This window comes from Misgurnus anguillicaudatus, chromosome 6 (assembly GCF_027580225.2).
Source record: "Misgurnus anguillicaudatus chromosome 6, ASM2758022v2, whole genome shotgun sequence".
In the NCBI taxonomy this organism is placed as follows: domain Eukaryota; kingdom Metazoa; phylum Chordata; class Actinopteri; order Cypriniformes; family Cobitidae; genus Misgurnus; species Misgurnus anguillicaudatus.
Genome location: NC_073342.2, coordinates 3,268,485 through 3,283,170, shown reverse-complemented (window position 1 = coordinate 3,283,170; position 14,686 = coordinate 3,268,485). Strand labels below are relative to the sequence as shown.

At 46.6% G+C, this 14,686-nt stretch overlaps 1 protein-coding gene across 1 annotated transcript; it reads right to left on the bottom strand.

The window, feature by feature from the left end:
• Window positions 1-7,968: 7,968 nt before the first annotated feature.
• LOC141364235 (uncharacterized) lies at window positions 7,969-10,134 on the bottom strand. Its single transcript, XM_073868353.1, has 2 exons — window positions 8,665-10,134; window positions 7,969-8,577 (listed from the first exon to the last, which is right to left on the bottom strand). The coding sequence occupies exon 1, from the start codon at window positions 10,131-10,133 to the stop codon at window positions 8,901-8,903; it is 1,233 nt and encodes a 410-aa protein (XP_073724454.1). The 5' UTR covers window position 10,134; the 3' UTR covers window positions 7,969-8,577; window positions 8,665-8,900.
• Window positions 10,135-14,686: the final 4,552 nt, after the last annotated feature.

Here is a 14,686-nt window from a genome sequence, read left to right as displayed (position 1 = left end):
GGGACGAGCGACGGCGCCGGGCCAGCCAGGTGCGCGGCCATGTGCGTGAGGAAGGGAGCGGGAAGCGGCGCTCCCCTGACCAGCCGTCCCTCTCCAGAAGGCATGGGCATAAACACAAGCGCAAGCGTTCACGTTCGCGTGATCGACAGCGTGATTTCCCCCATGGAGTTACCCAGGTTGAGCCACCCAAATCTGTTAAGCCCCCTGCCTCAGCTGCAGTGGCAGAAAGCAGCAACACGGGGTCACTCGAGATCCTTGCGGCTCTCCAGGCTCTGTCACGGAGGTTGGACAAGTTAGAAGGTAACCAACAGGACTTATTACATGAGGATCCCCTCTCAGCCAGGCCCGAGAGCTTCGGCGAGGAGGAACATCAAGACAATGTAGATGTGTTATCCCTATGCGCTTCACACACAGTGGTGGACGACACCACAGGTGGCGACGACCTCGAAGGAGAGCTACGTTCCAGCTCTGCTGAGCCAGCTGACGGCTCCACGGAGCCAGGAGAGGCCCCTGTCAGTTCCCTGATGTCACGGGTGCTGAGCGCTGCCAAGGTTTTGGGCCTTCAGGGGCCTACATCTGCCCCGGTTCCCGCTGGAGGTGTTTGGGAGGGCATCTCCCGACCTGAACCACGGCCTTCTATACCTGTAGCAGATGACTATACCGCAATGCTGAGGTCATCATGGGGTACAAATTCGAAACGGCCCCAGTTTAATGCAGGTTGTCGCCAGCTGGCAAATGCTAGTTATCCGGTTGAAACTGGACTGGGGAACATGCCACCAGTTGAGTCGCCTATGGCTGCATTGACGTCTCTGGGGTTTTCCCGTGTATCCTCCGATCCACGGTGCCCTCGCAAGGAGTGTGCCAAGACGGACCGTCTGGTCACTAATTCCTTCAACGCATCAGCTCGAGCGGCCCGTATGGGTAACGCTCTAGCCATCACCCTGGCGGCTCTACGGAAGACACTGGGCCCAGACGATCATGATTCCAGGGCCCTGGTCGACGCGGCTCTGTCTTCCCACTCCCAGCTGACACGTGACGTGGGGGATGCTATTGCCTCTGCAGTGCTGTGTCGCAGACAAGTTTGGCTGGCACAAACCTCCCTGCCAGATGACATCAGACAGGAGCTACTCAACCTCCCTGTGGTACCAGGACATGTCTTTCACCCTGGATTCCAGGAGGTGCTTGATCGGATTGAACGGACTGCAGCATCTAGGGAAGCTGTCAAGAGGGTTTGCTCTAGGTCTGCTTCAACTGCCGGACGCCCACCTGTCAGTAGGTATAGGCTGCGGCAGCCTACCCGGCCTCCATCAGCAGGTGACAACCCAGAGGCACGGGACTGGCGATTTCGTGCACCTGACCGACGTACAGCCTCAAATTCCAGAATTAAGGGACGACGAGGACCACAGCGGGGCACAGGCAGGGGTGCAGGCCGCGGTGGCGGTCCTGCATAGGAGTTCCGGGTCGCCCGTCGATTGTCCTTCCCAGCTGTCACGGACCTCCTGGGAAGGCATTGTGCCAGACCCTTGGGTCGTGGCTACGGTGGCTCGCGGCTACCGATTACAATTTCGGCGGCGACCCCCAACGTTTTCAGGGATCAAGATAACGTCCGTAAAAGACCCTGTTTTAATGTCCGTCCTCGTCAAAGAGGTCCAGGAGTTACTTCTGAAAGGGGCCATCTCAGAAGTACCGCCCAGCGCACAGCTCACTGGGTTTTACTCCAAATACTTTATTGTTCCAAAAAAAGACGGCGGTCATCGGCCTGTTCTCGACCTCAGGCCCTTGAACCGATATCTCAAGGTGCTACCCTTCAAAATGGTCCACACAAGGGTGGTGATGCAGTCTATCCAGCAGGGGGAGTGGTTCACGTCCCTGGATCTGAAAGACGCCTACTTCCACGTCCCAATCTGTCCAGAACACCGGCCCTTCCTGCGCTTTGCCTTTCAAGGCAGGGTATTCCAGTTTCAGGTCCTTCCCTTTGGTCTTTCTCTGGCCCCAAGGGTCTTTACTCGCGTGGTGTCAGCTGCGCTGTCCCCCCTCCAGGCTCGAGGGTTGAAGATCTTGCCCTACCTGGACGATTGGCTCATGTGCGCCCCCTCTCAGGAGCAGGTAGTACGAGACACGAGCACAGTTCTGGCCCACATTCAAATGCTAGGCTTCACGGTCAACCACAGAAAGAGCAACCTGCAACCCCGCCAACAGGCAGAGTTCCTCGGCATCCTTCTGGACTCGGTAAGCATGACTGCATCTCTCACTTCACAAAGAGCAGACAGCTTGATCAACATGACGAAGCAGTTCCACTTGGGCAGCCTTGTCACAGCTCACAGAGTTCAAAAGCTACTGGGCTTGGTGGCCGCAGCAGCAGCAGTGATTCCTCTGGGCCTGCTGAGGGCACGCCCCCTGCAGTGCTGGTTCAATGCTTTCCATCTTCACCCCAGAGACGACAGGCAGAGGAAACTGCGTGTATCTCAAACCTTCATCAAAGCCCTACGCCCTTGGAGCAACCGGGAGTTCATTTTACAAGGTGTCCCACTGGGGGGGCCTTCCCCACAGGAGGCAGGTCATCTCAACGGACGCGTCCCTGACAGGCTGGGGGGCTGTCTGGGAAGGAAGGGCAGTGAGGGGCACATGGCAGCCGCTGTGGATGAAGGAGCACATAAATGTCCTCGAGTTGAAGGCCATTCATCTTGCTCTTCAGAAATTCCTGCCAGAGTTGCAAGGCCAACATGTTCTGGTGAGGACAGACAGCACTTCGGCAGTGTATCATATCAATCACCAGGGAGGCACGAGGTCCCAGCGATGCCTCCAGGTGGCAGAGGAGTTGCTGATATGGGCATGGCCTCGATTTTCCTCACTGAGGGCAGTGCACATCCCAGGTGTGGAGAACAGAGCGGCCGACATTCTCTCCAGGACAGGGCCACTCCCGGGAGAGTGGAGGTTGAACACCGACGTAGTTGTTCAGATCTGGATGCGTTACGGTGCGGCCCAGATGGATCTCTTTGCTTCAGCGGAGACAACACACTGCCCAGAATGGTACTCCCTCATGGGGCAGGAGGGCAGTTCGGGCCTGGATGCTCTGTCGCAAGACTGGCCAACAGGCTTGTTATACGCTTTTCCTCCACTCCCTCTCATAGCTCAGGTTCTCCGACGGATCAGAGAGGGCCAACACTCCGTCCTGTTGGTCGCGCCACGGTGGCCGGCGAGGCCATGGTTCCCAGAACTCCTCCGGATGCTGCAGGGTCAGCCATGGCAGTTGCCGTGCAGAGCAGATCTCCTGACGCAAGCAGACGGGCGGATTTGGCATCCGAACCCGGGAGCCCTGCGTCTATGGGTTTGGCCCCTGCAGAGCCCATCGATGGACAGCTAGATAAGGCTGTACAGGAGACACTTAATAATGCCAGGGCCCCATCTACCAGAGCTGGCTACGCACTCAGATGGAGGATCTTTTCAGAGTGGTGTTTTGGCTTGGGCATCGAGCCAACGGTTTGTCCCGTGCCACAAGTATTATGCTTCTTGCAGTCCCATTTTGATCTGGGCAAAGCAGCCAGTACGATTAAGGTCTATGCTTCGGCCATTTCAGCTTTTCACCAGGGGGCAGATAACACATCCCTGGGTAGGCACCCTCTGATTAGCCGGTTCTTAAGGGGAGCCCGCCGGTTACGTCCAGGTCGCACTTTGCGGGCACCAAGCTGGGACCTGCCTACAGTTCTGACATCTCTCACTGAAGGTCATTATGAGCCTATTGCAGACGCAGATCTACGGTCTTTGTCTCTTAAGACAGCATTTCTCTTGGCTCTCTGTTCAACTAAACGAGTCGGGGAGCTGTGTGCTCTCTCCGTTAGTGATGACTGTTTGAGGTGGCAGGCAGGGGGCACTGGCGTGTCACTCTGGCCGAATCCAGCTTTCCTGCCAAAAGTGCTTGATCAGCAGTCCATGAACAAGGTGTTGGAGCTGGCCCAATTCCAGCCTTCCGCTGCCTCACAGGCAGAGCATGACAAGCTTAGCACATTGTGTCCAGTCAGGGCCTTGAAAGCCTATCTGATCCGTACACAGGCTTTAAGAAGAACGCACTCTCAACTGTTTGTCTGTTATGGGGCGGCAAGGCAGGGACTGCCGCTTTCCAAACAGAGGTTATCTCATTGGCTGGTGGAGGTTATTTCCCATGCCTATAAGGCTCAGGGGATACCAGTTCCAACAGGTACAAGGGCTCATTCTACTAGGGGTATGGCTACATCTTGGGCTGCCCTCAAGGGTGTGGCAGCAAGCGACATCTGTGCAGCGGCTTCGTGGTCTACGCCATGCACTTTTACAAGATTTTACCGGGTGGATGTGACTCGACCAGCTCCGGTCGGCGACGCTGCCCTCATGTCTGTGACTGAGCGAGGTTCTAATTGATCCTGGGTTCCTCGCGACTCTGTTGGTATGTGTCATCCCTTTTTAGACCGTAGTGACGGTCAGAGTGAGGTCGAAACAGATCGTAGGTTACGCATGTAACCATGGATCTGTGAGACCGAGGGATGACCGTCACTATCCTTGTCGCTCGGACCATTCTGAGGCGCTCAAGGTAGGAGACTGAACCGGGAGCATTCTCTGCTATTTATAGACGCGGGTCGTTCTGCTTCCGGAGGTCATGGACATGACTTTGTTGACATATGGTCTCGGTGATAGGCAGAACGAAGGTGATCATTCCTTTTTAGACCGTAGTGACGGTCATCCCTCGGTCTCACAGATCCATGGTTACATGCGTAACCTACGTTTCCGTGGGTGATTGTACTGGAGGTTGGTCGCTTCTTTCCGTCTGCAGAGTCCATTTGAAACATGCTAGCGATTGCCGCTGTTTACTAATGGTTGCGTTATGTGTGTATATGGAACGCCCAAGTAGACAAGCACGCGCATGAAGTCACATTTTGAATTTTCGCGCCAATTCGAAATGACAAAAAAGTTTAAGAACCACTGGGCTACACGACTGGGTCAGAGCATCTCCAAACGTGCAGCAGCTCTTGTGGGGTGTTCCCGGTCTGTAGTGGTCAGCGGTCAAGGAAGGAAAAGCGGTGAACCGGCGACAGGGTCATATATTAATTTATTTAATATTAATTTATTTATTAGCACAATAAAATGTGGATTAATATAAACTATAAATTTCATGGATACATTAGGTTAAATCTGTAAAAAGTTGGTAGTTGTCATATGTGGGGCATTTTGTTAATAGTCCCCTGAATGGCAGAATAGAGCAGCATAGACATACATAGCACCATCTGTATATACATAGATATTTTAAAAGTGCACATTGAGAATCTAATGAACTAAAACCTAGAAACAACAGAAAGGCTTTTTCAAGGTCACTATTTGAATAAAAGCAGAATACATTTACACAAAAGTTCAGATGCATCTAAGAACACATAAAGTTTTTTGAAAACATTCAAAACGTATATATAACATTTTTTATCAGTTTATGCAAAGTAACAGAGTCATACCAAAGAACAAAACATTTTATTCAACTTTCTCATCACTTTATAATAATTATGTTTTAATTTATAATAATATGTTTTAACTCTCACAACTAGTCTCAGTGTTTGGGATCCTAGTTCATATACCAAGTAGTTATTTAATATTTACTAAATACTATTGTTATTTTGTATTTGTCAGTTCACAGTCCACTAATTTTAAATAAATCCAGCCTCTGCACTGTCCAAAAACCTCTCATCGGCATTAACTTTTATACACATTTATAAAGGGTGCATATTCGTTACATATTGGTTCCCTTAAAGGTACAGTACATGTCTGTGCATATTAGGACCTTTTAAAGGATACCGTCCAAATGACTGAGTCTCATCTGCTGAGTGAAATATGACATCTCAAATCTTCAGTAATATATCCCTGAATTTATTAGCAATATACCTTAAGTTCTGTTACTGAAGCACAAAGATTAATATTACATTGTGATTAACTCACTGATTAACTGGGTAAAGTGTAACCAGCCCATTATAGTTCATGAAACTACAGACTTTCATTAAATCACGCTCCGTTTATTCAGGGCCGGAGTGGGGCCACTTTTCAGCCCGGGAGTTTTAGGCCCAAGACCGGCCCACTTTGTCCATAGTGTTATTCCAAATTAGCACTTTTTTCAAATTGGATAAATAAAGCAAAAGTTCAGCTCTTACTATAGTTTCTATTAATATCATGGTTCAACAAATAAGGTAAAAGTTAAATAATATTTCACTTAAGATGAGAAGTTAACAAAAATATTCCTCTACACTCTAAAAAAGGCTGGGTTATTTTTTACCCATAATGGGTAAATATTGGACAGAACAAATGCTGGGTTAAAAATAATCCAATGTTGGGTTGTTGTTATAAACCATGGATTATAATAACCCAACAGTTGGGTTAAAACAACCCAGCATTGGGTCAATTTTAACCCAGCAGTGTGTTCTGTCCAATATTTACCCATTATGGGTCAAAAATAAGTTAACCCAGCCCTGTTTAGAGTCTATTCCACAAGGAAAGGTTGATAAATTATTAGCATTGCTAATACTATGATTAATCAGGTGCAAATAGAAATATAAAACCCAGTCCTAATTTAAAAAGAAAACAGTTTGACAAAAAATATTGAATCCAATATTGGGTAAATATATAGCATAAAAAGTGATTTATTAGCTTTTTTAGGCTGGTCATTTTTGACTGGGAACACCAAAGGTGTTACCTGGTTCTGAACACAACCTGAGGGTTAAATAACTTTAATTCATATTGTTTACTCATTGCCGCCTCGTTTTCAGCAGAGAACTGGCTTATCTGCTGCTCAGAAGCTGCTTGCATAATATTTGCAAAGTCTATGAATCGCATGTATACACAAAAGGCTAATATTTTAACTAAAAAATGTTGGCTTGTAAATAGTTTGAAAACGGTATTAGCCGAATAATTACGTTGCTAATGCTAACCATTACTAGGCTTATTTCTCTTTAAGTTACCTGTTGTCACTTTTGTTTGTCCTCTTGAAAATAAATCTGTAAGTGTGGCACATTTGGCAGCATCCTCCTCCAATGGCTTTTTCTTCAACCTGTTTTTTTACGCCCTCCTCCTCTCAGACGAGTATTGTTACGGTAGGGCCGGCCCAGCCTACCGGAGAAAAGTTTTGGAAAAGACGTGCTATGGACCGAACCAACTCTATGGGAGGGGAGGGGAAAACTCATTCACATGGTACAACCCATGCAGAGGCTGCGCGCTGCAGTGTCAATGCGAAACGTGTCAAGTGTCATTTAAGAGAAGATAGACTCACTAACGTGACAAATGTAAAAAAAAAAACTCGACCGGCCCAAAAGTGAAGCGGCCCACCGGGAATTCTCCCGGTTCTCCGGATTACCCACTCCGGGCCTGCGTTTATTTGTCTGCCCTTCGCTTACAAAAGCACACTGATGTTGCTAATGGTGTTTAAGTTCAAATGTGAAATCCCTGAGTTAAAATTATTACAAAAAGAGTGCTCTGCTTGACAGGATCTTTGAGAATATTAATGTATATGTGGGATTAAAGGGTAATGTGTCACGTCCATCAGTTCTCTCTCAGTGATGATACTGTCGCCTCTCCACTGACATTCTCCTCATCACATCACCGCTGAACTGATACGTCAGTTTCTTCTTCACTTTTTTGACCTCGCCCGTCTTGCCGTAGTTTCGCAGGGCCCTGGCCATCTTCTGATAGGTCATCCTCTTGCGGTTGCCCTTCTGCTGGCCCCATCGACCGGCAAGAGTCTCCTTGTGCTTGGAGGAGAACTGAAAGATGCCTCTCTCTCTGTCCACCCACCAGGTCTCGCATGTCTCCGTCTTGAAGGAGGTCCAGAAGGAACTGATAGAGGCAAACTTTTCTTTTGTTTCCTGTAGAAGTTGACATTCATTTGAAACTTTCTAGATGACATGGTGAATCAAAAAGACTCAAGTCTACTTAGATTCTTCTCATTTTGATGTAGCCAGTGGTTAATTGAAACAACACAGGATACAAAATAAATTACTTTGGGGCTTTATTCTGGCTGCTGCCTCTATGTAGGTCAGCGGTCGAAAGGAGCCAGTAATTATGAACAAAAAAAATAAAATTGTACTGGTTAAATTGTTTCGGTTTCTTGGTGTACAAATTTAGTATGAAAGACAACAGATTAACTGATTTAAATCAAATTAAATTAAATTAAATACAATGCCAGGGATGAATACATCAGGCTAACAAAATAACAATGGCCTAGTACAATTTCCGGAATGAAATACGGTAGAGGCTAACAGTAAAATGCAAAGCAATACATTAGTTTACCATTACACTTCACAATTATCTGCATTTACTTTACACAATAAGAAAATAATAAACAGCTCACACAGTATTCAATTAGTTTTTAACAGCCCTTAAACAGACATGAAATGCTTTTAATACACCCCAATTCTTAACATGACATTACACTTACATTCAAGAACACTGGGCTTTAAATAAGAGAAAGAAAATTAAATTAAAATTTGTTACAACACATACCCAGTCTTTGCACGTGTTTCACGCGTGATCAACCCAGATTCAGTGCACACAAACTCTCATGCGTTCTTAATAGACGATCTATAAAACAATTGTCATTTAACACATATGTAGTATGTAAATATAACATTCAAACATTCTGTTAACTGGTCTAGAATGGATATTTACCTCATCAAACCTTAATTAGGTGTTTATTTGATCAAAACCGGGAGCTCTAGCATGCGATCTGCTCTCTCTTCACTCAAAACTAACTCACTGCACACTGCCAGAGGCAATGCCGTAAAGCGTGTGTCGCAACACCCACTCTTAAAGGGGCCACGACCAATTTTATGTAAGATGTCATTTTGAAAGGATTACTCCACTTGGCTACATTCTCCCCTGCTAAATGTCATTGTCCTCGATGACTAATACATATTTTTTACTTCTTTGACAGCTTCTCTAAAAAACACACTGCCTAAGCTGGTTAACACTTGAGAAAAGACTTCAGGGCTAAGTGACACTGCATTACATGCTGATCTCGGTTCATTAAAGAGATTTGAGTGCAGACCAGCATTGGCCCTTTTTGACCGCCTAGGCATTGGTACAGGCCTTTCCAGTACTGGTTTCTCCACTTCTGGAGCGCGGTTAGCGATAGCGGCAACTCTTTCGGAAACAGAATCTTTCTGTTCAGTGCTAGCTGAAACCAAGTTAGATTGATCTACCAATGCTCCATCTTCCGTGAAATTTTCAATCTGTGTTGTCTCTTGCAAACTAGGGTAAGTGACTTCCTCTAACACAACAAAATCAGGATCAGATTGCACTTCAACCAGCTCAGATTCAGAACCTTCTTTAGGCTGTGGTGTTGGAGGAGGATGGCTCTCCATCACCCCTGGTTCAGGAGTATAAATGACACAGGGCCGCAGGTCAGCTCTATGTACTCTCTTTATAGGGCCACCCTCAAGAGGCTCAACGGTGTGTGTGGTACCCTGAACATCTATGACTTTGTATACGGTAGGACTCCATGAATCCTGTATCTTATTCCTACCCAAGGGTCTATGACGCAGATACACCTGCTGACCAACATTGATCACAGGACAATACACTTTGTCATTCAGAGGGGCTAACCTCTCAGCGGCCTTGTGTTCAGCGAATTCTCTTGCCTTTTTGTGTGCCTCTGTCAATCTTTCCTGATGCACAACTAACCAGTCTTGTTTTCTGTCCACAGGCTGTTCATGACCTAGCAGGGAATCGACTGGAAGGTGTGGATGGACTCCGAAAAGTAAGTAATAAGGTGAGTATCCAGTGGTTGCATGTGGCGTGACATTGTATGCATGAACCAACTCAGCAAGATGTTCTGGCCAGCGTCTTTTCTTTTCAGGGGGAAGCGTGCGCAGCAGATCATGTAGCGTTCTATTGAAACGCTCGCACTGAGCATTGCCCTGAGGCCGGTAAGGTGTAGTGCGGGTTTTCTTCACACCATACATTTTACACAGCTCGGCAATCACTTCACTTTCAAAATTTCTTCCCTGATCAGAATGCAATCTTTCAGGTACACCATACTTCATGAACCATTCCCTCAATAAGAGTTTAGCAGTAGTCTCAGCTTTCTGATCTCTAGTTGGGAATGCTTGTGTTAATTTGGTGAAGACGTCTGTCATGATTAACACACTTTCCTGACCATCATAGGAGGGTTCAAGCACAGTAAAATCCACTGCCACTACTTCAAGAGGTCTGGACGCTAGAAAGGGCTTCATTGGGGCATGTATACTGGGCTGTGGCATTTTTGTTAAGATGCATCTCTGACACTTTTTAATCCACTGCTCCACGTCATTATACATTCCCACCCAGAAGCATCGCGGTCGCAGCAGACTAACAGTGCGCTCAATCCCCTGATGTCCCATGTTGTCATGCACACTTTCGAGGACAGATTCTTTTAAACACTCAGGTAGAAGTAGCTGTTTAATTTCACCTTGATGTTGATCCTTCACAATGCGATAAAGCAAACCATCTTGTTCCTGGATACTTTTCCACTGCTTTATCAGAGATAGGGTGGACTTAGAAAGTCGAGATCTGTCAGAGTGGGAGGGCTTTTTTCTGCATTCCCAGAAAGTCTTGAAAGAACTGATGGTAGGATCGTTCTTCTGGAAATCTACCAGCTCTTCTATTTTATAGCCCGGCAAGGTATGCGTACTTCCCTGGTTGTCATTGCCTGTATTTTCTCCACAATCCAAGGCACGAATTTGTCTGACCCTGCAACAGCTCTCACCAGCAACCACTAAGTCAGGCTCCAGGCTTGTCCCTTTGTTGACTACATTACAGATAGCAACACAGTTGTCATACTCATCAGGAAGGGTAGGCTCCCCTGCTGAAGGGTGCCTAGACAGAGCATCAGCAGCTGCATTGTGTCGGCCAGGGCGATACTTCACCTCGAAGTCAAAAACGGCTAGTTGGGCGACCCACCTTTGTTCAATTGCACCGAGCTTAGCTGTTTTAAGGTGGCACAGGGGGTTGTTGTCGGTGATGACTACAAATTTAGAGCCCAGCAGATAACCACGAAACTTTTCCGAAATGGCCCATTTAAGGGCCAACAGCTCCAGTTTCATGCTGCTGTAATTTCGGTCGTTTCTTTCCGCCTTACGAAGTCTCCTACTAGCGAATGCAATGACTCTCTTGGAGTCGCCCTGCTGCTGGTATAGTATTGCTCCCAGACCTTCATTACTTGCATCAGTCTCTAAGATGAACGGGAGACTAAAGTCTGCATAACCCAACACAGGAGCAGAGGTGAGGTTCTGTTTCAAGATCTCGAATGCTGATTGGCACTCAGATGACCACAAAGCACTAAAATCCTTCCTCGCACTGCCAAACTGGGAAATACACAGATTCACTAAATCATGAAGGGGTCCAGCAATCTTAGAAAAACCCTCAATGAACTTTCTGTAGTAACTACAGAACCCTAAGAACGAGCGTAATTCTTTTACAGAGCTGGGGACTTTCCATTGCTTTACTGCCTCAATTTTCCCTGGATCTGTAGCAACACCTTTTGCAGAGATTTGATGACCTAAAAAGGTTACTTCTTGCTGTAGGAAGTGGCACTTTTCAGGCTTTATTTTAAGGCCGGTTTCCTTTAACCTCTTAAAGACTATTTCCAACCTCCGCAAGTGCTCTGGGAAAGTGGCAGAGTACACCAGCATATCATCCAAATACATTAGCATGATCTGAAAGATTAGGTCACCCATAGTAGTCTGCATCAGGCGTTGAAACGTTGACGGTCCATTACAAACCCCAAAAGGCATGCGGGAGTACTCAAAAATCCCAAAAGGAGTTGTAAATGCAGTCTTATGCCGGTCACGCTCGTTAACAGCAACCTGATGGTACCCACTCGCCAGGTCGATTGAAGAGAAGAATGTTGCTCCTTTAAGAGCATCAAAACTTTCATCTATTCTAGGTAAAGGGAAAGCATCTCGGCGGGTCTTAGCGTTGAGCTGTCTGTAATCGACACATAGCCTGAGGCTGCCATCCGTCTTCCTCACTAGCACTATAGGGGAGGCATAAGCACTGGTGCTTTCTTGAATCACTCCCTTCTTGAGAAGTTTACTGATGTGTTCTCGAACTTCCCTGTACTGTGTGGGTGGGATACGCCTATAAGGCTGTGTCACTGGGACATCATCGGACAAATGGATTTCATGTTTCACCTTATCGGTAAAACCAAGGTCTTCATCTTCAAGCGCAAACACCTCAGCGTACTGCATTAACAAATCACTCAGCGCTGCCTGCTGCTCAATGGTGCCACCAACATGAAGCTTACTAAGGAACTCTGCTGTGTCGTTTCCCAATCCCTGATTGCTTTTGGCATTAACCGTGATCTCCTCCATATCAGCTGAAACACGTTGGAACTTTACCTCATAAGCCTCATTTAACTTCACACTCTCAACATGCGTTAATGTCCCAAGCCTGGTTCGAGCCTGTAACCAGATGTCTTCTGAGGAAAGATTGACAACTTGCACAGGAAACAATGATGTCTCTGATGACACCAGAGAAGGTACAACAATGAGTCCACCCAGTAATGGTGTGTTCATAGGCTCCAACAAGTAATCAAATGAACCATCATGAAGTACATCTTTGGCGCCTCTGGCCATCACTGTAGCAACTGAAGAAGCAGGTATGTGGACCATGTCTTTTCCAGCTACCCGTACTGCTTTTCTTTTCTCTTGACTATGAGCATTGTTCAACTGTTGAAATGTTTCTCTCCAATCCGATTGCAATTTTCCGCCAAGTGTGGTATCAAATTCTGCATGGACCAGTTGCCTGCATCTGCTGATAATGTTCATGCCAATTAATGCTGGTACCCGTGAGGAGTTCTGTGTGTCTCTGACAACCAGGAAGCCGCATTCTGGAAGGACAATACCCATAGTTTTGACTTCCAGCTCCAGGTAACCAAGATAAGGTATGTCCAAACCATTAGCTGCAGTCAGTTTCAACCAGCCTGCTGTTGAAAGTATATCTTTCTCTTCACCAGACAGGTGTTCCCTGAAGAAACTCTCTGAAATAGTGCTGACTTGGCTCCCTGTGTCCAGTAGACACGCAACACTCACTCCATTGATACTTAGGTTAGCAATAGGACATTTTCCCACAGCACGCTCGAGTAGTCTGTCACGGCTAGTATCCATGTTAGTTGAGCCAATGGATTGCCCCCGAACTGCCTGGCTCACAGCAAACGAGGGTGAGCATTTCCCGGAGGTACGGGGGTAGTAGCAGTTTCTGCGACAGTCTGTCTGTTCTTCCTCACGCACCTCCTAGCGATGTGTCCTACACCATTGCAACGGAAACATATCGGTTGGCCATCTTCTGTAAACCTTGGTTGCATCTTGGGTCTAGTTTGATTTATAGGTTCTGACTGGCTGCCCTGTGCTGTGAGTTTCTCAACTGCTTTTGTAAGTTCCCCGATAACTTTTCCTTGTTCTGCTACAATTTTCAAAACGTCTTCCAGACTCACTGGTTTTGTTTCAGGTACATTAATAGCAGCACACTGAGCATCAGGTGTCTCAGAAACAACATTTCGACTGCTGACCACTTTTGTGACATGAGGCTTTGGATCTTCTAAAAACCACAGGAGAGCTTCGTCACGCACATCAATAAGTGTGGACTCTGGTTTGTCTCTTACAAGCTTACGAAGTTCTCTTCTGAGGCCAGCATCTCTAATGCCCTCAATGAATTGATCCCGAATAGCTGAACTTGTGTTAGTCATTGCATTTGGTGACTGTTTCAGGATGGAGTTCTGAATCTGTGACAACGCATGCGAGTATGCACGGATATCTTCACCTTCCCTTTGTTTACGACTATAGAAGGTCTGCAATAGCTGCGATATGCTGCGTTTCTCTCGAAAAGCCGCTCTCAGATATTCAAAGAGGTCACATGTTTCATCTGACTCATTTCCCATTCTTAACCTGACCTCCTCTAAAGCTGCACCTTTTAGGAGTGACAGGACGAAGTCTAACTGATCCTCTGTGGACTGATTTCGGACCAGTAGCACCCTCTCTACTTCCTCAATAAACTCGTCAACATTTCTCCCATCTTTGCTTAAATCACCACTAAATGGTTGTATCTGACGTTCTCTAGGTACGTAAATATAAGACCTGGATGGCTCTTTGCTCAGATTAGCGATGGCTGCTCTAGTCTCTTCATGTTTACGGCTAAGTTCTCTAAGTTGTCCCTGAATGTCATGCATATTACTTTCTGCACCCTGTGCATCATCATCTGACTGTGACATTTTTGAGATGTACAAATTAACTCAGCTGTACACGACAAAACAGTTGACAAAAAAAAATAAACAGTCTCTTAATCAGTTTGCACTCTTTTAGAAGCAAAAGGATATGTTTTCAATTCTTTTGATACTTCTGTATTTCTCTTTGATTGTCTCTGGATAGGTTTCTAAGCACACAGCACTCTGTGGATTCCGGCGGAGATAGAGCACTCTTCCTCTCCCTCCAGCAGTACCGTCACCGCCAAGTCTCTTCCAACCGACCTCTGTTCACTGGACTACTGTCTGGACCCCAGAAGACAGCCTCCACTCCGTGTTCCACAGAAACCTATCTTCACCTCTACCGTATTTTCAAACCAAAATTTTTCTTTTTAGCTCCCAACAGCCAGAAACCCCACTCCTGGTACCAAATTATGTAGCCAGTGGTTAATTGAAACAACACAGGATACAAAA

Bases quoted from the DNA above. Each gene is read 5' to 3' on its own strand.
- LOC141364235 (XM_073868353.1), bottom strand. From the start codon at position 10,133: ATGACAGACGTCTTCACCAAATTAACACAAGCATTCCCAACTAGAGAT.